This window comes from Hypomesus transpacificus, chromosome 14 (genome assembly GCF_021917145.1).
Source record: "Hypomesus transpacificus isolate Combined female chromosome 14, fHypTra1, whole genome shotgun sequence".
Classification (NCBI taxonomy): domain Eukaryota; kingdom Metazoa; phylum Chordata; class Actinopteri; order Osmeriformes; family Osmeridae; genus Hypomesus; species Hypomesus transpacificus.
The window spans coordinates 14,379,259-14,400,684 of record NC_061073.1 but is presented as its reverse complement, the minus strand read 5'-3'; the positions used below and the strand labels follow the sequence as shown (position 1 = coordinate 14,400,684).

General features: G+C 48.3%; 1 protein-coding gene across 1 annotated transcript in view; it reads right to left on the bottom strand.

The window, feature by feature from the left end:
* tmtc2b (transmembrane O-mannosyltransferase targeting cadherins 2b) overlaps positions 1–21,426 on the bottom strand; it is a 71,326-nt gene that overhangs the window by 10,076 nt on the left and 39,824 nt on the right. Inside the window, exons 3-10 of the mRNA XM_047034815.1 lie at positions 12,567–13,404; positions 11,659–11,773; positions 11,114–11,199; positions 9,646–9,830; positions 9,439–9,517; positions 6,754–6,875; positions 2,030–2,111; positions 792–906 (exon numbers count right to left, since the gene is read on the bottom strand). Of these exons, the coding sequence (XP_046890771.1) occupies positions 792–906; positions 2,030–2,111; positions 6,754–6,875; positions 9,439–9,517; positions 9,646–9,830; positions 11,114–11,199; positions 11,659–11,773; positions 12,567–13,404 (1,622 nt within the window). The remainder of the gene's footprint in view (positions 1–791; positions 907–2,029; positions 2,112–6,753; positions 6,876–9,438; positions 9,518–9,645; positions 9,831–11,113; positions 11,200–11,658; positions 11,774–12,566; positions 13,405–21,426) is intronic.

Genomic DNA, 21,426 nt, shown 5'->3' with positions numbered 1-21,426 from the left:
TCAATCTCCAAACTAGGAAATATAATCTTGTTGGCGTCAAGCGCCCCTCAGTCTGTGTGGCACACTGTACCTTGGCACATGGCTCTATTGACACATTTCCACTCGCAGCTTGAGCTGGAACACACCAACAGGCTGAGGCCTCCAGGAGCACTCTGACTCAGACTCACGAGATGAACCTTGCTCTGGTTTGGAGGCTGCTTTTCATGAATGAGCCAGAAAGAGAGAGGGAGAGAGACGGAGGGGCGGGGAGAGGGACAGACAGGGAGGCAGCGGGAGGAGAACGCGTTTGGGAGAGAGAGACGGAGTGAGAGAAACAGAGGGAGGAAGGGACAGAGTGAAAGAAAGAGAGTGAAGGGGGGGGGAGGGAGAGGGGAAAAGACATGTAGCATGTGCGTTCAGACGAGCAGCTTCCCTGGCTGGTGCAGCGGTTGAGAAGGGGGATCTCAACAAACGTCAAATAAACCACTCTGGCCTCGGAGGGGTGTAATCCTGGGAGATCAACTGCACACTCTCCAACCTCCATACACTCCCCCCTCCATCAACAACCTATCCTCCCTGGTCTGACGGGTGACTCCTGGACTGAGTGGTGGAGGATGACAAACTACTACCAGTGTGGGTGGCCCTGGTGGTGCTTACAGTAAACCCCTAACACCAGCACATCCTTGCTCTGCCAACTGCACAGAACAGGTGGTGGCGCCGTCACCACCGCACATCCTCGTCTACTTGATTTCACAGTGTCCTATCGGGACATTTCAGTTGTGACTGTAAACCCTTCCTTTGAAACCCCTCACCTCAGCATGTGCGCTGCGCTGAAGACGACGTCAAACTCCCCGCTGTCCAGGCGTGCTGCCTTCTCCGCCATCTCCGCCGCTTCCAGCAGGCGGGACTCTTCCAGTAAAAACTGACCTGGTGGCGGGGAGGAGAGAGAGAGAAAACGGTATCATAATACAATGGGAGTCCATCAGAGGGAAGGCTAAGGCCTCGGCCTGGAAATATTGCCTTTGGCCTGGGGAGGTAGCCGTGTCCTTCCTCCTAATGACTGGCTGAAACATGAGATACCAGCACATTGTCCCATCTTTGTTCGGCCTTCACTCAGGCTCATTTGGCGTGGTGTGGATTTGTGCAGGCGTAGATAGGTCTGATCTCTAACAGAGACCTAGCAATCATCAAGACTGTTTGAAGCTATAGTTTGTCTCCCTGTAGCTGTTCTGGCAACCAGGCCATGTCTATACATATAAGGCACAGCTGATTGGACATAGCCAGGGTCTCGAGCCCTCTCAGGAGGCTGGATATTAGACCCTGGATGGGGGCGTGAACCAAAGGTGGACTCCCAGAGAGGGTCAAGTTGAGACAGGCATGATACCATGTTGATCTTGGTGAGCTTCTCCATTGGAGCTAGCCAGTAGACACAGACCACTGGGCGAAACCAAGCATACTTTCCGAAATAGCTGTGGAGGAAACTGAAGCGTGCGCTGCAGGCCTGAGGTGCGGGAGGCCCTCCATGGCCCAGACGGAGCTTCACGGGCCCACAGAGCACGGCCAGCGCGGCCGCCGAGGAAGCGGATGGATTTCTGCGAATCGCCGATGCGTTATTGGAGCTGTTAGGAACATTTGACAGCGACCCCCGTGAAACATCCAGGAAAAGAAGGGGGATTTCACCGGGCAGTCACTCTCAAATGAGGAGGACGTGTGTGATCGGAGAGGGGGATCAAATGGGGTACACTGTCTGTAAAGCTGCTGGTCCGATTGTTTGGGAAGGCCCACACGGGCACAGATACACACATGCGCACACACACACACTTCTTACATAACAGTGTGGGCACCGTCTGCCAAAACTTCAATGGAGCACAGTATCATGTCTAGGTTGACGGTGCGAAACACTGGACAGATGAACAGCCTCGTTCCCTTTCTTCATCCGATATCTGCTCGCAAGAAAACGTTTGTGTGTGTGTGTGTGTGTGAACACAGTATAGGCAGTTGGTTTACCTTAACGGTGAAGGCATGTAAAACAACAGTCATAGGCACTCACCGTAATGCATGTAGCAATTGCCTTTCATTGGGTCCAGTTGAATTGCCTTCAGAAAGTACCTCTCTGCTTCAGTCTTCTGGCCCTGAGAGGAGCAGTTAAACACGCTGTCATTATTTGTTTCAAGTTCTGCCATATTCATTTCAATGAGAAACTTTCCCGGCCACAAACCTACTGTGACATTTAATCTTAATAAGCGGACATAAAACACATGTACTGGTGTTATTCTTTCAACACGTGCGTGTCCTCCTGAGACAGATTTACAGTCAAGAGTACACAATGTCCCGCTTGGCACAGTCCACTACACAGTGGACGTTGTGCACTCATTCATTACACAATTATATCCGTTCAAATAACACTCGCTTGACCACAGAGAAACTGTGTGTGGCCCCCGCACCGTCATTTAGGGAAGAGAGAGAGAGAGAGAGAGAGAGAGAGAGAGAGAGAGACAGAGACAGAGAGATACACAGAACAGGACACCAACATGAATGTATGACTTTCAGAGTGTTCTTTTTTAGTTAACCTTTTGGTTACAGGTTATTTGAAAAATAATATATATTATTGACCCCTGAAAACCAAATACATTTCTATATTTACACTGAAGAAGAGAGAACAAAAAAAACAACCTTTCTACTAAAGCCTTCATCGGTTATGAAAGAGGCCGACGTGAGAGAGGCAGCCAGTCCTGATGGAGTAGAGAAGGTGAACAGGAGCTGGGCCAGCTGCTCTCACACAACACTGGACCTCAGCTGCACGTCAGCTGCACTCACATCAACAATCAACCATCAATAGCGCATGTTTGCCTCACTAAGCTAATAGCAGTTATCATAAACGCTGCATACAAAAAAACAATTCTAAAACTGGTTGTTCCCGTCTTTGATTGTGATTGGCTATATCGCGCTCCATGTCGTTGTAAAAACCAGCAGAACCTTACAGGTTGTTCTTATAACATTCTGTCACATTCCATTTTACTGCGCATCGAATATTTCAAATAAAAAACGGCAAAGGTGTCCATCTGGCTGTTGGTTGGCAACGATTTATGTAGGAACTATACTTTGTAGTGGCGGAAGAATGACGGTTTATATAAACTATTTTGTTTTTAATTGTTTTTATTTATGAAGCCATATCAAATATTTGTGGTAATAGTTTTAGAAAAGCAATAAGCCCCACAAGTCCATGTTTTGCGCTGATTTTAGAACAGGTAAGGGGGTTTTCGGCACTGGTGCACACATCTATGTCCTTTTGTGAGGAAAATGATCACACAAACTAGAACGCAACACCGTCTGATGCTAATTAAAAGGATGGATTTCTTTTACATTCATTGTTTATGTTGTCCTCATCGTCTTTTAATTCTTCTTCGCTTTGCTTCTTACTTAGGTGTTTGCTGAGTCATCTTCTGCTGCCTGGCTGGAAGATTAATCATTCCGAGCCCCTTTGCTTTCGTGTCTATCTATCGAATCGTTCTGCCTGTCAAACCCAGCCTCAGTTCAGTTGTTATTGGTTAGTATGCAGGTCTGGCTCTGGCCTGGAGATGAACCAAGTACATACCTCTGACACAAATGCTGTTGGATGTGCTGTCTGTCTGAAATCTGTTCTCTCTGAGGCTATTTGGTGAGATGGATAACGTACTGGAAATCTCTGAAATTCAGCCAGCCCTCCAAAAGGTCAATAGGTAAAAGTCAACCTCCCAATAACTATGCCCCCTCCCCTCCTCACCTAACCTGGGCTCGCTGTGTGGCTCTTTTATCCTGTTTTCACATACGGGGAGAGCTGTTGGTGCTGACCCTCTAATCTGCGGGTGCCATCAGCCATAGAGCAGATGCGGTCGACGCTCCCTCTATCAGGAGCGTCTCAGGCTGTTCCTGTGGGCTTGACGAATGAATCCTGCTTCTGATTAAACCAGGAAATGACTCGGGTCCAATACGACCGACATCAGCAGGGGGTCATTCATCACAAACCTGGCCACACCCCCGCCACCGCCAGGGTGTCCAGAGGTGCAGCAGGGTCCGCACAGCGGGGGGATGACATCAATATCCCCAGCTTGTTACTGACTGCCCCCCTGCCCTCTGATACTCTCATGCTCTCCCCCCCCCCCTCTACTCCCACCACCCCACCCCAGCATCTGCTCTCCCCTCAGAACCCCCTCCAATCCCCTGCTGCCTCACCCCGGCACAAACCCGTGCCCCCCTGCCCTTTCCCTAACCCCCCCATGCCACGGCCCCAGCCCCGACTCAGATCCTAGCCGCTGCCCTGCCACAATCTGAACCCACGGCCCCTGACAGGATGGAGGCTTCCCATCACTCACAGCGGGGGGTGGGGGGGGGGGCTCACTCAGGCTGGGTTGGGTTTGATCAAGACTAAACACGGTTGTCGGAGAGCACACAAGGGTGCCAGCGGGATGGCTCTAAGGAACAGTGAGACTGATGGAAGTAGAGCTCATCAGAACATTCCGGAACTCCCATGTATCCCAAGGTAAAATAATGAGCTGAAGTTTTGACAATATAAGGAAAAACTATGAGTTGGGGGGACAGGACAGCATCATCGGAGGCTGATGAGTGTCGACAGTTCTGTGGCTTTTAAAACACTCCATGTTTGTGTCCATCATTCTACCTCCGAGCTTGAGCTCAGGATTTCTATCTTCACCCTGGATCTCAAAACAGTCTCTGCTCAACTCCTGTCTGGATAAAGGCTAACAGGACTGTAAACCTGTCAGAAAGACTCTTTCCTCCCTCATAAGGCAGAGGCACCTTTCGTTCTTTTCTTAGTCTCGGAGGAGGGGAGAGGAGAGGAGGAGAGGAGGAGAAAGGAGAATGTGCATCTCAGTTCTCACCTGCCTGCTTCTAAGAATCAATAACTCTTGCTGAGGCCAAACTCCTTCACGCCTCAGTGAGTTCTGTTGCTCTTCAGTCAAAAAGTGAATCAACTCAAGAGCATTGCACTTTTCTATATATTGAATTGTGTCGCTTCCCCAGAGTTCTGCAGGGACAAAGGTCCGTTTCAAATATATCTCAAATATATGTCCAGGGGCTTTCGTTAGAATCCAATTCACGTCAGCTTACCAAGCATCTTTCATCGCCACCACCTAAAGACATTCTTTAAACCGACTGCTAGATCTTTTGAGACAGAGAAGATCCCAAAGCAATAAGGACAATCCACCATCCATCTGTAACCATTATATTGTTGTGAGGAAAATCATAGACTGATGAAGATGATCTTTTGTGTGGAAAGGAGACGTGAGAGGGAAGGAGTGTAACGTGTCACGGTGCGGTAAGGAGCCATATGTGTTTGTCTGGCATGCTAAGTACTTAACATATACTGTGCATTTACAGTGTTTTTGTGTTTCTTTCTGACTCACTTCCTAGGAGGAAAAAGAGTAATCAGTACTTAAATATAATTTAAATGTAAATAAATGAGAAATACACCTTTGATATATTTGTCTTTCTCTACACAACTGAAAGAGAAAAACTTTATTATATATCAATATATTTTTACTTAAGTATACTACTGTACTAGATTATACAATAGATTCAAGTTAAATTCATTCTGAAGTAAATGTAGAACATTACGGTTTGATAATGCACAGTTTTATGTACTAAACACACTGTCCAATCATCTCTAATAAATCAGGATGTATTTACTGGTATTGCTGCATTTACTTGCAGCATGCCCCAAATAGGGAGGTAGGAAGGATATCATTTTACCGACTGAGCCTGATCTCTCTAACCCCTCAACAGAAGGGGACTTAAGTAGAGCTCAGATTCAGGGCTGGAAATGAAACGAGACATGTGCAGGAAGGGCCCAGTCAGTCGGCGGTGCTCCAGAGCCCATCCGAGCTCCGAGGGCCTCTGACCACGTGTGTATCCCGCCATCAGAGGCCAGACTCTGGCCGGGAGCGGCGTCAACCTGGGCGGAGAGGCCACACCTCCATCCTGTGGATCCCCATCAAACACTCTGCCATAGCTCCTCTCCTCTCCCACCCCACCCACTCCGCCCTGGGCCTACTCTATCTGGGACCGAGCGGATCTGTCACTGGGAGCTCACACACTACATGCCGCACTCCCCCTCCTCCTCCTCCTCCCACATCCCATTCCTCAGTCCCCTTTGTCCCAGTCCAGCACACAAACAGCCCTTTCTACTCCAACTCATCCATATGACCTGAAGGATCAGGAGTCAGAGAAACCTGGCCCAGGGCGAGGAGGTGGATGAGGAGACAAAGTGGGAGGGGGGATGAAAGGACAGGGAGGAGGAGGCAGGAGAGGAAGAGAGAGGAGGAGGAGGAAGGGGGAGACTTATTTGCTCCAGGGCTGTCTGTCCACAGCAATCTGCAACCTTTGTGTCAGACACTGACTGCATGTCAATACACAGGGCCCGGTAAAGGAGTTGTTAAGCATTAGGCCAGGGATGTGGTAACAGAACACAAAAGGCTTGTTGTGACATTGGCACTCAATCAGACGCCTATCCCCTCAGGAGGATGGAGCACCTTCAGAAACCCAATATGATTCACACACACACGCCTGTACATGCACACACAAACACAGACGAGCGCACACACACACGAGCCATTGATTAGGTGTGGAGACGGGCTGGTTTTTCCTCTCCAGGCTACATGCTCCCAAAGTAGGAGAGACTGCCGGTGACGAGGAAACAGTGGGGAAAAGTGAGCAGAGCAGGCCAAACAAAACAGGGAAAGGAGAGGAGGAAGATGAGAAGAAGATGACAAGGCTTACCGTGACGGCTAGTAGCTTGCCGTAGGTGAGGTGAGCTGGAATGTGGTCTGGTTTGGATCTCAGAGACTCCCTGTACCAGTGCTCTGCTTCAGACAACTTGTTCAGCCTCATGTAGGCCTCTCCTGTAGCGAGAAGGAAATGCGAAGGTTAGGGGGTCAGGGGTCAAGAGGTCGAGGAACCACCCCAAATTCTTATTGTTGGAACGGAAAAAACGTCATGAAGGGAGGCGACCGAGCGAGGGAGAAGACATGCCATCGCTTCAGTCGTGTCAGACCCCCCATGATCCCAAGCCAGCCATTTCATTTGATGAAGAAAAAAAAAGAACCTTTGCTGAGGTCAGGCCTGAGCTTAGTTAAGATAACGATTTAATTGCGGTGTCTGTGAGGAATATCGACTCAATAAGATCATCTTAGAGCAAAACCCCATTAGTTGCTTATTTATATAAAGTCCCGAGACGATAATAAACCCTTCATGCAGAATCGGCGAGGGTCACGTCAAAATAAATATCTGCCCTGGTTGTGATGCTCGGGCTCAGCGTTGGACAGCGATGAGAGGAGCGCTGCCTGACTCCATGTCTGACTTCACCGCTGTGATGGTGGAGATAAGGGGCTGATGACATGACACAGCACTTGATCCCTCCGTCCACCTGACAAAACATGGCCCTCTCCTCTCCTCCCACCCTCCCGCCATCATTTTGGGAGGACACCGGTAATAGGGGGACAACAAACCAAAACAATGTTGGAAGTGTAATGACTTAGTAAAAACCAGAGGAGCCAGAGGATATAGCAGCTGCTAGGATTTCTATATAAACACAGAAACACGCTTCTCTTTTCGATTCCACACCCACGGCCAATTAGAGGACATGTCATTCAGACTAGTGGAGGATTGATCCTAATCAGTTCTCTGATGATAGACTGAGATTAGCAGCAGGTGGCCGTGATTACTGATGAACTTTTGCCCTCTGATATTATCTGACCCCACTGTCTTTCAGGGACTAGTGTGACCTAATATGCATCAATAAAGGCTACATTAAAAAATTATAATAATAATTGGAATAGAGATTCTTTCAACAGATGTAAGCAAGTATGTATCTCTAGTGAATGATTTTTTAAGATGTTATCCATTAGCACAAATGTGTATGATCAGGTCAAGAGGGTAGAGCTAGAGAACATACATTAATACCTGATGTTACCCAAATTGAATAACACTAATGGGATTACAATAAGATCATAATCATTAATATCAGTAACATTTGAAATATACAACAGCAAAATAGGCAAACAAAGGACATACATTCGTCTTGCAACTCCAAATCACTACAACATGAAGCTTCACATGGGGCATGCCCACATAGTTGATGCAGAATCAGAAGTGACAATTCCACGGAATTGGAAACCACCATCTTCGGGTGGAACATTCCATGGCACACAAGAGACAGGGAGACCAGCGAAGAGCGGTTGACTGCCAAGTTTTGACGGGAATCAAACTTTGTTAACTCGCCTTTCCCTCCCTCTTGCTGTCTCCCTCGTCCAAGCGTCAGATTGATGAGGCTAGTAAAAAGATAGGGGATGGATGACAGGTATTCACAAGTCTCCTCAAGGATCTTCATCCAAGGAGCTAAATGGAGCCACACAGCGCCTTGCTATGATGGCCTCCCACAGCCAGGGCAGCTTTGAAACTGCGAGGGCTTTTCTAGTCAACATTGTGACACATCTCAGCACTTCTGTCAAGATGCATTTGGCTCCACCGGTGAGCCCACTGTTGGGTGGAATTACACTTCTCCAACGAGAGAGTGAGAGGGTGCGTGTGTAAGTGAGCGAGTGTGAGAGAGAGAGACAGAGAGACAGAGAGAGAGAGAGAGAGAGAGAGAGAGAGAGAGAGAGAGAGAGAGAGAGAGAGAGAGAGAGAGAGAGAGAGAGAGAGAGAGAGAGAGAATGAGAGAAAGAGAGAGAGAGAGAGAGAGAGAGAGAGAGAGAGAGACTTTGAAAAAGTTCAGAATGGCTTTTGACTGACAAGAATGTGAGTGGAAGCAGAGGTCACCTGAAATAGAATATTACCGTTTTTTTCCCCAAATCAAAAGTCACAACTTAGTCTACAGCTGTTTTCACATGACTGTAACTCGAGTGCCAAGGTTATTATTGCAGCGGGAAGTGAATTATCAGTGTTAATGCACTTTAGAAACCCCAACATAGGGGGCTCAATGGGAGCGTTGAGCTGCCACTACATGGACAGACTTTGAAGCTGCTTCCCGTGTATTTCTGAGAATGTCTAATCCCGGTGCTCAATTTAAAAGACCTTCCGAAAATAAGGCACCCTCCAAACTAACAGCCTAAAGGCACAGTACCTCAAAAAACCTACAGTCTTAGAAACCGCAGTCTACCTGATATACCAACAGTCTACTATCAGAAATCCAGTCTCCTTTCAAAGCCACAGCCCACCTCAGGAGAGAGCTCAAGCTTCAGAAAACCGAGAGGCTAAGACCTGGCGCAATCAGTGCTGCTAAATCCTGCAGACTTTAGACGGAGTGAGGGTCCACTAACCCTGCCAGAAAATAAATTATACACAGCCAACAGCAGATTTAACCGTTACAAATGACCCCAGTATCCAGTGAAACCCCCATCACGTCAATCCCTTCGTTATCGTGTTTGCAGCTTACATGGTTCAATGTCCAAAAACTGGACTTACCCATCATGTTGTAGAGGCTTTGAGGCGCAAACTGTCTCGGCATTTTCTGTATCGCTTCTTTATACACCGAAAGGGCTTCCTGTGAACGACACGAGAGACACCTCTGGTTGGAGACAAGCGGACCCGTTTGGAATCACGTGTCACATTTCTCCGGCACATTCCCTCTGGCTACGGCACCACGGGGTCCCCGGTGTTTGTCCGGCCTACCTCCTGGTGGCCCTGCTCGTGCAGCAGCTTGCCCAGGTTGTACAGGCAGCTGGTGACGGAGCTCTTGTGGGCGTGGGGGTCCTTCAGGTTCTCATCGGGGATGTCGGCGCAGGTCAGGAAGGTTTTCTTTGCCTCGTCTAGACGGCCCTGGTTCATCTGGATGATGCCTGTGTTTAGGTAGGCCGCTATGGAGAGGGAGAGAGGGAGGGAGAGGGAGAGAGGGAGGGAGCACGTCCGACAGAGAGATGGAGGGTTAGAAAGAGAAAGCAAGCTCGACAGAGAGAAAGAGGTGCATGAGTAACTTTTGCCCCAGAACATCCACTCTATGCTAATATATTTTCCAGACTCAAGGGGACCAGACTGGATGTGCTTGAGTGGAAGAGGCTCTGTCAGAGTCTCTGAGCGGGAGCCATGGTGAGATGTACAGTAGAGTTCTGTTAAGGCTTTCTCCTCTACTGCACTTCAGATTCATCCGTCTTAAAGGTCCAGTGACATGCTCAGGGAAGCTTCATACACTCTAATGTCAATAATAGCGTCGGAACAAAGCTGATCAGATTACTCAAAAGGCTGTTGACAGTGATCAGGCTTTACCTAATAGAAGAGCAGAACAGACATGGACATTCTTTCCTCCAGCGCTAGCTTTGAATACCTTACACTGTAAAACCAACTCTGTTCCAGTTGTCAATCAGCCATTACGGTACAACCTTGAAGCATTTCTTTGTTCTCTCTCATCCTCACTTCCTTTCACTTTCCTTCCATCTCCACCACTTTAGTTAATTAATTAACGTTATCACCAGTAAAAGATAATTGAGTGTTGAGTGAAAATTACAGTTTAATCATTATCTTGATTGAGATCGTAATTACTCTCTGCATGACAACAAAGAGAGAACTACGGAAGGGCTGTCTGATGATCTGACTTGGGTTGTTACCGTACCACAAACAAAAGGACATTGCTGATGTCATGACCAGAACATCGGAAGAGTGATTCATCTGAATATGAATACATGACTTCTGATAACTACGGAGCTGAAAAAATGATTTGCCGTCGTTTGTTAACAGCTGCATGAACATTGCTATTTCAACAAGAGAGAGAGAGGAGATGCCGGAAAAAATAAACGCTAAAATAGAGGAGAGGAGAGGGAGAGAGGCAGAGACCGGGGGAGAGAGAAAGAGATGAATGGTGAAAGGGGACCCTGACCTGAATTCATAAGTAATGGAATTCTGCCACAGTTTAATCAGTGACATGAGGTGCCATCGAAAGACGGTCTGCAGCCTGCTGAATCATGAATACAGTAATGTAGCTGTCCGTGTTTTCCACCTCCCCGCTCTTTCTTCACCTTGGCTTACCCTCTCTCTCACACTCACCCCCTTGCACCCTCTCTCACCCTCAACCCCATTTCCTGTTGCCTGGAAACAGCAACAACCTCAAAAGCTTGAGATTGACCATAAAGAGAGAAGCTGTACTTACAAGCCAGAGTTGGACGGCTTCCAATGGCCAGCTTATAGTAGTGCAGCGCCTCAGAGAACTTGTTGTTCTCTTGAAGCAGCAAACCGCTGAAACAGAAAGAAAAACAAAAGCTTGAACCTGAAAGACAAAGACTACAGAGACGTGTGGAAATGCAGCAAAAGTCGGTGACTGTCCGCCCTTCACGGTAGACTCGGCCAGAGTACAAGTTTATAGTCCAACTTCTCACAAAAGGTGAACTTGGAACTTGTTTTGCAACAACAAACAAAGGACAGTGTACATTGGTGAATCAAAGGATGCACTTTAAAACACCTCCTGTCTGGGAACCTGGTCTGTCGCCCCCCCCCCCCCCCCCCCCCCCCCAAAACCACAACCCACAATGATTAATCACAGCATTGTCACACCCAGGGGAGTACAGCAGTGGCTTTTCTCTGTCTGAAGAGCTAGGATCAAGTGACACAGCGACACGTGTGGAAGCACATACACAGGAAGTTTCTAGGACAGAACGGACACAAAACGGCCGAAGACGGCTCCGTGAACACACTCACAGGTTATACAGCATGTCGGCCATGTTCCTGCGGTAGTACAGGGCGCTCCGGTAGGCCTGCTCGGCCTCCTCCATCTTGCCCTGGTTCTTCAGGACGTTTCCAAGGTTACCCCACGCTGACGGAGGAGGGAGAAGGTCAGTCCCAAACGTTGCTGCCACCCTCCCTCACTGTAAACACCCCTCTGCTTTCCTCTCTTGACCCCCGGACAAGCAGCTGTCGTGTCTCAGCTCTGCCCCAGAATCAGAGAGGAAAAGGAGCTCCAGTTGCAGACGCAGCTGTGGCCCCTCAACTCTGTCCCTTCACAGCCCCGGGCCAGCATGAGGAACACAATATATAGCATCTGTGATACTGCATTTCAATGTTAGAATATAGGATAAGTTATACAAAAAAATATATATTATGGTTTACTAACCAGTGCAAATAAATATGAGATTCATAGTAGTAAAAAATAAATCCTCAAAACTTTGATCTGTGGTTACTGTAGTTTCCTACAAACGTCCTCCATGCGAAGAAGGCACATTTGAATGTGTCCAACAGCAGGGCTAACAAGGTCAACGTGTTTACACCGGGGCGAGTGGAGAGGGCTGCAGGCGTGAGATATTTCTGAAGCAGCAGCGTGTTACATTATTCAGTGTTGATGTGGCGACAGTCTGTCTGAGAACGGCACGGCCACGCGTTGTGCCACATGCTTAAAAGCCCCATCCCTACGCTGTGCACTCCATAATGTAACAGCGCTAAGAGGTGATGCAGTCATTTGTCTGTATCTGAGTGTGTGCGAATGTGTGTGAGGATGTGTATGCAGCCTACGCATATATAAATAAGCGCGTGTCTGTCAGTGAACATGCATGCATTTAAAAGTGTGTGTGCATGTGAGTCCAGTGTGTGTCCTGTGTGTGTGTGTGTGTTACCTTTGGCCGGGTTCACGTAAATCCCTGACTTGTACAGCATCTCCTCGTCGTGCCAGTCGCCGTTCCTCAGGACGGTCTTGAGGCCCAGCAGCAGCACCAGAGCAGCGCTGCAGCAGAGCAGCAGGGTCCTCGCCGACCTCCTCCTGGCACGCACGCCCAGGGCCCGCAGCCCCAGTGACACCAGCAGGCAGAAGCCCATGCTGGGGATGTACAGCACCCTCTCTGCCACCACGAAGCCCACGTAGAAGAACAGGTTGGTGGCCGGGAGGAAGGGGATGGCCAGCAGGCCCAAGGAGAACACCACCACGTTCTCCGTGGTGGGGAGGGGCATCCTGGACGCCGCGTGGTGCTTTTTGGTGCCGTTCTGTGCGCAGGAGTGAGGTTCAGCGTGAGAGTTTGTGTGTTCCTGCTCAGGGGGGTGGTAGCCGTGTCCGTTAGTGGCGGACTTGCCGTTAGTGACGCAGTGAGCTTTGCCGTTGGTCTCCTTGCTCTTGGCCTGGCGAGTGCGCAGACCCGTCCACGCCAGGAGGACCAAGCACACATAGAAGGCCACACTGTGAAGGTTCCTCCAATCGCCAAAGCCCCTGATCAGAGGCACGGCGTCCATGGACCAATCGAAGCTCAGGGTGTTGGGGCAGAGGAGGAGCCAGAGATTGACTGCGGGCAGATAGAGGAAGGTGAGGGTCCGTGTGAGCAGGGAAGGGGAGTCGGCCGCAGGGTTGTCCGAGTTGGAGAAGTTGGGAGGTTTGTTGCCCATCCAGTACAGCCTGCAGGCCAGCAGGACGGCCCCGCAGACGGCCAACAGCAACACGCTCAGCAGCAGGTGGACGTTTCTCCTCTGGAAGACACGAAACACAAGCACGCAGCTGAAACACAGCCGCCAGGCAACACTGGCAACAGGATCTAAACTGTTTTGAGAGCGGACAGCCAAAGTCGTTTTCTGGTTGGTTTGTGATTTTTCGGACTGTGAGTTAGATTTCGCGCCAAATTGTAAATTGAGTGTAAGACTGAGTATGATGTTGATTTCTGACCTCACGTCAACTGCAAAAACAACAGAGTATTTTACAGTTACTTAAAGCCTAAAACAGTGGACGGTTGTGTAATGCAATCTGGAACTAAAGCTGTTGTTCATGCACCATTTGGCAAGCCAAGAGTTTTAAGCAGCTTTAGAGCATGTTTCCAGAAAACAAGAAATACAATGCTTTTGCTGTAACCGTTTTGTTTCTGGGTGTTCAAACTGGTTTTAAATACCTCTGTACAGGAAGATATCAGTTAACAGTCAATTTTATTGTTAAGGGAAATTGTGACTGTTGCAGCCAAAACAACCACGGTTGAATTAACTGACTGTTACAATTGAATGTGAACAAGTGGACCTCAGGTTATTTAATACTTTTCAATTAATCTCTGTTATCTTTTCACGCAGCACACCTGGCTAGCATGGATACGTCAAAATGAACTGTAAAATACGACCCTGCAGACGACTACGCCTACATTACAGGCAAGATATTAAACACTTTATGAATTCCCCCATGGAAATGATCATGAAGTATTTATGGAGTGTTTGAATCTTTTACACTTTGCTGGGGGAGATTGTGAGTTTGGACTATATAGCTCCCAATAGGACTGTTCCACCATTAAGATCAACTAGCCTTTCCTACGGTGTTTATTTTGGAAAGGTCTCTCCTGCTAAAAATCTTTATAGCTTCCTTTTAACAATAACGCTAGCTAGAACATGCAGGTCAACATCCCTTATTGCCGCACACTTACACTGGAACTGAAGTCACACAATACGCATTAACACACACACACACATACACACACACACACACACACACACACACTATAGACCAACTCTCAAGACAGTGTCGGTAAAAAGGGTGAGGCAGCCTCTCACAGCCAGAGCCTGGAGCAATAGAACGTCTCCAATAATCCCCCATCACTCCCCAGAGATCTCACGATAAGTAACTCACACATACTGTATACATGTCCAACCCGGCACTAATTTCCTGCTAAGATCTGTACACGTATCCCTACGTACCATGGAAAGTAGTCCCGTCAATTTTAAAACAACGATGACACAAAATGACATCAGTCTATTATCATGTGTCCTTTATCTCTGGTGGCCTAAGGGGAACGACATGACACGTCTATGATTGTGCAGTGCTCTGGGACTGGCCTTTCGATTCCTGTCCTGTCTTTTGTTCTGACTGATTGATTCAGAGAGCAGAGGCATGTATGCTCAGGGTGAACCCAACCAGGGGGCAACGCTTCCTCTCATCACACTAATGAATAGAACTGACAGAGAGGAGAGGAAAAGAGAGGAGAGGAGCAGAGAGGAGAGGAGCAGAGAGGAGAGGAGCAGACAGGAGATCAGAGGAGAGGAGCAGAGAGGAGAGGAGCATAGAGGAGCAGAGAGGAGAGGAGCAGAGAGGAGATCAGAGGAGAGGAACAGAGAGGAGAGGAACAGAGAGGAGAGGAGCAGAGAGGAGAGGAGCATAGAGGAGCAGAGAGGAGAGGAGCAGAGAGGAGAGGAGCAGAGTGGAGAGGAGCATAGAGGAGCAGAGAGGAGAGGAGCAGAGAGGAGAGGAGCAGAGAGGAGAGGAGATCAGAGGAGCAGAGAGGAGATCAGAGGAGCAGAGAGGAGAGGATCAGAGGGGAGAGGAGCAGGGAGGAGAGGAGCAGAGAGGAGAGGAGCAGAAAGGAGAGGAGCAGAGAGGAGAGGAACAGAGAGGAGAGGAGCAGAAAGGAGAGGAGCAGAGAGGAGATCAGAGGAGAGGAGGCCGTATTGTTAACAGTGACCAGTCGTTAATAATAGTGCCCCCAGTTGGGGAAAAAACTGTTTAATGATTTAGTATTATTGTTCTACTTCTACTACATTCTTCTTATACCTAGAAATACACCGATGCTAACTCAATCCATCCCTGCTGGGGTCGAATCATCTGCCACTGATGTCCTGTGTTGTGTAGAGAGGCTCCCCATTAAACCCCTGGGTAAGGTCAGCCCTGTCAGAGGCACGGGGAGGAGCCTGACAAACCGCTCTCTATTCCAGAGGTCCCTCTGTTGCCTGGCAACGGAAAGGTCGGCGGTTCAACCCATGGCCCAATCCCTCGATGACTCGAGAACTGCTGTCAGGAGTGTGAGGGGAGCTCCGGGGTGAAGCGCAGAGGATCGGGAGGTGATCAGGAAGGAGAGAGGACACAGGAAGACACAGAGCATCTCTACAACAGAGATGTTCACTTTGCAGAGGCCGGTAGGCTACCCCTCAGCCATACCCCCTTTGGAAAGACCTTCCCTTCAGTCGAATGACCTACCGCCGTCTATCGAAACCCAATCCACTTGTCCTATGCAGAGAATGAATGACTGTCCTGACAGGCAACAGGACAAAGTGTATCACTGTATACTATAGTTTGTAGTCAGCCTCTGGACCTCATAGGAAACCCTGAGGGCTAGGGGGAGGGGAGAGTCGCCTTTACAATCAACAAGTCGGTTGCGTTATACAGGATGATGCAATAGATACACTGTTCTCAATAGAGAAAGTAGGTCAACGTCACTAGATGGATGTTTGGAGGGCAGGTAGTTGACCTCTGGTCGTGAGGTTAACACCAGAGCTGTGGATGACAGTCTCCTGGGATACAGACATGAAGGAATGCACCAGGAATATTTGAGCTGACCGCTAAGGGATTAGCCCATGCCATAACAGGAATAAACAGACAACATAGCATTATGGTCAAGGTCATTGCCCTCTCACCCTTTCTCTGTCACTGGGACACAGCCACTCTGCAGCTTGCCCCTCATAGTGGTGTGTCTGTGCTGCAGGGCAGTAGGTGTGTATCTCTTATGAGATGAGGACTATCACTAGAAGAGGCTTATGGAAGAGATCCTTCCTATGCTGGACAGTCTAAAGGACAACCATTGTGACAGTGCAGACAGGGGCAGCTATGTCAGGGTATGTGTTGTGTCACATACACAACAGAAGCAACTTGGTCCTACAGAGATGTTTAAAACAAGGTCTAGCAATTTTATCAGTGCTATGCGTTCTGAGGGGAGTGTAAACCAAGAGAAAACAATGTTGCTGTGGAGCTAATGTTTGATTAAACATTACAGGTATAAAGTGGATCACATGAACAGGACAGTTATGCTTTAATTATAAATCAACAGGAACGGTAATGCAAGAAGATTCTTCCCCCTACCACCATCACATACAGATTGCCTGTCGAACATCTTTGTCTGAACTTCCCATGAACCTGTAGGACATCCTCTCTCAAACTCACACACATTCATCTCTCCAAACAATTACGAGCGGAATGTCGCTTTGTAGCCTCATAATAGAAATACCTCAGGGGACCTACTTGAGATAAGAGCGTGCGCACTGAACAGTGCAGCAGCCTCCAAACAGGCCGTCGACCAGCAAGGTCAGAATCATGGTGTTTAAGACCATCACCACCACCACTGGAGATCCAGACTGGCATACCAGGGGCTCCACAACAGGGCTCTCCCTAATTAGGGGCTTAAGACGCCCTGTCCTCCAGCCCCCACCAGGGGGGAGGGTGCAGTTGGAGAAGATAGAGAGGTGCTCCATGAGATGGGAAATGGGACTAGGGTCGAGTCCCGTTGAGCTGACTGGAACCCACCCTAAGCTGCACGGCAGTCCATCCATGAACCAAACCTCGCCCTCAGCCACCTGGAGAGCCAGGGAGCGGGTCTGTTCTGGAAGGGCACACAGTGGTGAGGCTCAGCTGGCTGGGAGCAAACGATGGCTCTCAACGAGCCATGTACGCTACCTGGCCCTGTGACAAATGACGATGTCATCCAGACTCCTCTCTTGCCCTGCTGTGGTACACGAGAGACACATCACCATGCCTGCTAACCACAACCACACTGCCTGCTTCGTATTTGCATACAGTATGTTTGGCAGAGAGTCTCTGCTAAATGCAGGCCAAGCCTTAAGGCAGTTTCAACAACATGGAACAGACCTTTATTAACATTTCCATGGAAAACATGTGTGGCCCTTGGCCCTTGCCATTATCTTCTCAACAAACCGGAGCTGTTTCAGGCTGAGCAGTCAGACTGACAGTGAAGGGTAGATTGAGACTGGTGGGCTAGGGTACCGTCAGCATGTTGCAGACCTGTGTACACTGACTGTGGAGCTGTCACCATGATCTCTTTAACCAAACAAACACAAGCATCTCCCCTAATATGCCTCCCATTAAAAAATGTCTGCCTTTCAAAAGCATAAGTTAAATTACGGAGGCCAGCATGAGGTCCGAGGGCCCTGGCACCATTCTGCTGAGGGCCCAGAAATTCCAGCTTTGTCCCCTTTGTCCATAATCCAGTTTAGCTTGAAATAAGTGGTTTAGCCCAGCCTGGTAGGAGGCAGGAAGCCTTTGTGTCACTCTTTTCTTTTCCTTTTTTGTTTCAGGCTCAATCAGTTCGGAACTGAAACAATTGACTCTTTTATGAGGCAGGCATGTGAAGAAAATATCCTTGGAGATGAAGTGCAAAATAGACTAATTACAGAAACTCCGTTTATTCTCTTTGCACGCCTTTCTTCCAAACACTTGGGGTGGAAACGAGCGGGAGGAAATTTCAATCAGAAAGGTTTTCAAGAGCAACTGGTGAGTGGTGAGGGAGACGTGCTGTGCCATTGATTAGACCTTGGGTCTGGAATGGGCTCTCAAAGAAAAATAAATCATTTGTGGCAATTCAAGTTTTTTTTCTTACACACGCACACACATCTCCCTCACTCACTGACGCATGGCCCCATGCTAATTTGCCCAGCACCAATCCGGAGCAGTTGAGGCAAAGGTCCTTTGTGTCACCTTGGATTGCCCACCTACCAAGCAGATACTGGGATAGGATGCAGGGGTGAATCAGATTAGATACTGTACCCTGGACTGACCTATCCATCCCTCACCCAAACCCAGTATCAACACAGATAATCCCTCTCAGAAGGACTAGGAAGGATGTAGCTTAGGTTGTATTGGATAAAAAAAACCTATTAGACATTTACAAGGTGCTCTGTGAATAAATGAATACGTTCAAATAGAAATGCAGATCCAAGTACTCCAGGACTGACAAGGAGCACATGTCCATCATCACACATCATGGAAACCAGAGCCAGCCGGCCAACACCTTTTCGTGTAGACACACGCTGCATCTGAAGGAGAACTCTCCCAGGCTCCGTCTTCACGCGATCGGCCAGATCCTCGCCAGAGATCACAGCGTCAACAGCAGAGGGTTTGAGGGAAGTGACACTGCCCCCACACTCGATAAATAATGACACGTTCACAGCTGCAACGGGTTACACAATAACAATGTGGATGTCTGCATGGCATGAAGGTCAACCACAACAAGTGCACCCCCCCCCCCCCCCCCCCCCCCCCCCCCCCCCCCCCCCCCCCCCCCCTGACCCCAACCCTTATCAGCCATGTTGAAAGGGTTCTGTCAGCAAGGACAGCATTCATAGTGTAAAACACATGACAGAACATGATACGAGCTGTGGCTATATTTGCTTAATGTGTTGAGAATTTGGAACAGCTCTCGCACAGAGCATCCAAGATAACCACTTTGACTACTTGGAACTATATAACTACATAATGAAGAGACTTGAAATGCTCCAATTAAGTCACCAACTTTTCTGGCTTGTTATGGAAATTGGAGCAGAGCTTGAGGATTGTTCTGCATTTAATGATCTTGTTCCCATGATTAGAGAGAAAGACAGAGCATGTTACTTTGTAGAATAACAGACACATAAGTGTCCGTTCCAGGGATTAGGTGGAAATCAAAGTAGGTTGTGAGAATGTAAAAACTGACATTCGGTTTTCACTCTGAGTTGTAAAATTGACACATGGATGATGTCAGAACCTTGAAACTGATCACCCTCTACACATGGCCAAGCGTGACCTGACCTCACAGGGACCATGTTTGTCGGGGTCAAGGACCACATGTTCTCAGGGTTTAAACGGTCAACCTCCTCAGCAGGACCCTGCTCAGCAGTGCTCTTGTTCAAAGCGTTTAACCTGAATGACCTCATCTCACAGCGAACACAGTCAGCTGACTCTGGAACCCATAATCCACCAATCACCTGGGAAGGGGGAGGAGTCAGTGATGGAACCAGCCCAGACATAGGCTGGGAGAAGGCCGAAGAGGAGCAGGAATCTACTACAGATAAAACCTGACATTTATTGACTGTGAAACATTAAAGATGAGAGGGATGAAAACACAGATTTCCAGGAGAAGAGAAGAGCTTTGATGGAGGGACTAGGAAAAAGAGGGCAGGTCTTCAAGCAACTCGGCATCCACCTGACAAAATCAATGGTATCTAGATGATAAGCCACGACAAGTTAAACAGCAAAGCTTAATTTTGATGTTTGCTTCTGGCTGTGATTTGGCTCTGTGTGTCTGTCTGGAAGCAGGTCGACCCTCAGGTAGGCAGAGAACTAATCCTGGAGGAGATTCCATATTGGATACCCTGAATGGACCCCAGCAGATGTTCTGATGTTCAGGTCACAGGGTTTCCCGCAGTACTTTACAGTTAAGGCGACCGCCCAAGCAACACACGCCTACCTCCTTTACTACTTAAAGAAAAAATAAAATTGAGCGATATACGCCGTGTTACTCTGTCCTGTTTTCTCCCTTCCATTCCACGAAACGCCAGTCTCCCTTGATTAGGCTAGTACCCCCCCTCCCCCCCGCCCCCCCACCCTACCACCTTAACTAACACATTTTCTGCGGGAAACCCTGGGTCACATTTATTAAAATCCCCTTAGCAAACCTTGTACATGGACCCATAGGATTCCAGCACTAACCTCTAACTTTCTCTGTCTCTTCCTAGCCCTAACCACATATCCCCCTTGTCACACGCACAGACAGAGCCTATTATACACGGTCCCATTTGATGTTCCCTCTAATCATCCAGTTCACATATTTCACACATGCACACGCACCACACACACACAAACAATTTGTGGAAATGTATCTTTTTCTTGCCAAAGACAGATGAGCCAGGTTGGACGGTCAGTGGGTTCTCTTCTCCCTCTCTACCTCCTCCTATAATCAGAGCACATTAGAGACCTCAGCAGCAGCCGCAATCAGCCGCAGCAATCTGAAGACCCTCTCTGGGTTAGAGTTAGGGCAACTGGGACTCTATAAGCCCTCTCTGGGAACAGGGCTAAGGAAGGGGGCTCTGGAGAGTCTAGGTCTGTGTTGGAGCTGTGTTAGAGGTCAGTAAAGAAGGAGGGATAGAGGGAGGGAAGTTAAGGGAGGGAGGAAATTACATCCAGCACAGGTTTTGGGAATATGAACAGCCAATCAATGAAAAGATATTCCATTGGTTAGTTTGAGGGAGACTGTAACTTGAGATTATAAGAGCTATAAAGCACTTTATTCCAAGGTAGTAACATCAATATTGCTAGATATAAATGAGAAGTTAATACAACAGTTGACTGGAGCAATCTAGGAGGTCAAGTACTGACATTATTTTGGCTTGAAGAATCGCTGACTGTAATGTTCAAACTGCATGGTCAGAATCTATCAGCAGCAAATTCAAGATCACGTCAATCGCAATTCATCAAAGTCCCTTAAAACAAGGTCAACTGAAACAGCTTTGCATATCTTTATCAGTAGCAGATATTCGCCACGGCCCTTTAGAGAAGAGGGGAAAGGGTCAAAGAAACCAAATGAAAACAGTGAAATGATAGAGAAAACCAGTCTTCAAATAAGTCACCAGAAACATTTATTGAGTGAAACCACAATAAGGGGTCCAGAACATAAACTGACAGCCCCCAAATCGTACTCTTTCCTTCCCTGTGTTTATGTACTCTGGGCAGCCCTGCGGTATTCCAGAAGGCTGGGGTCACAG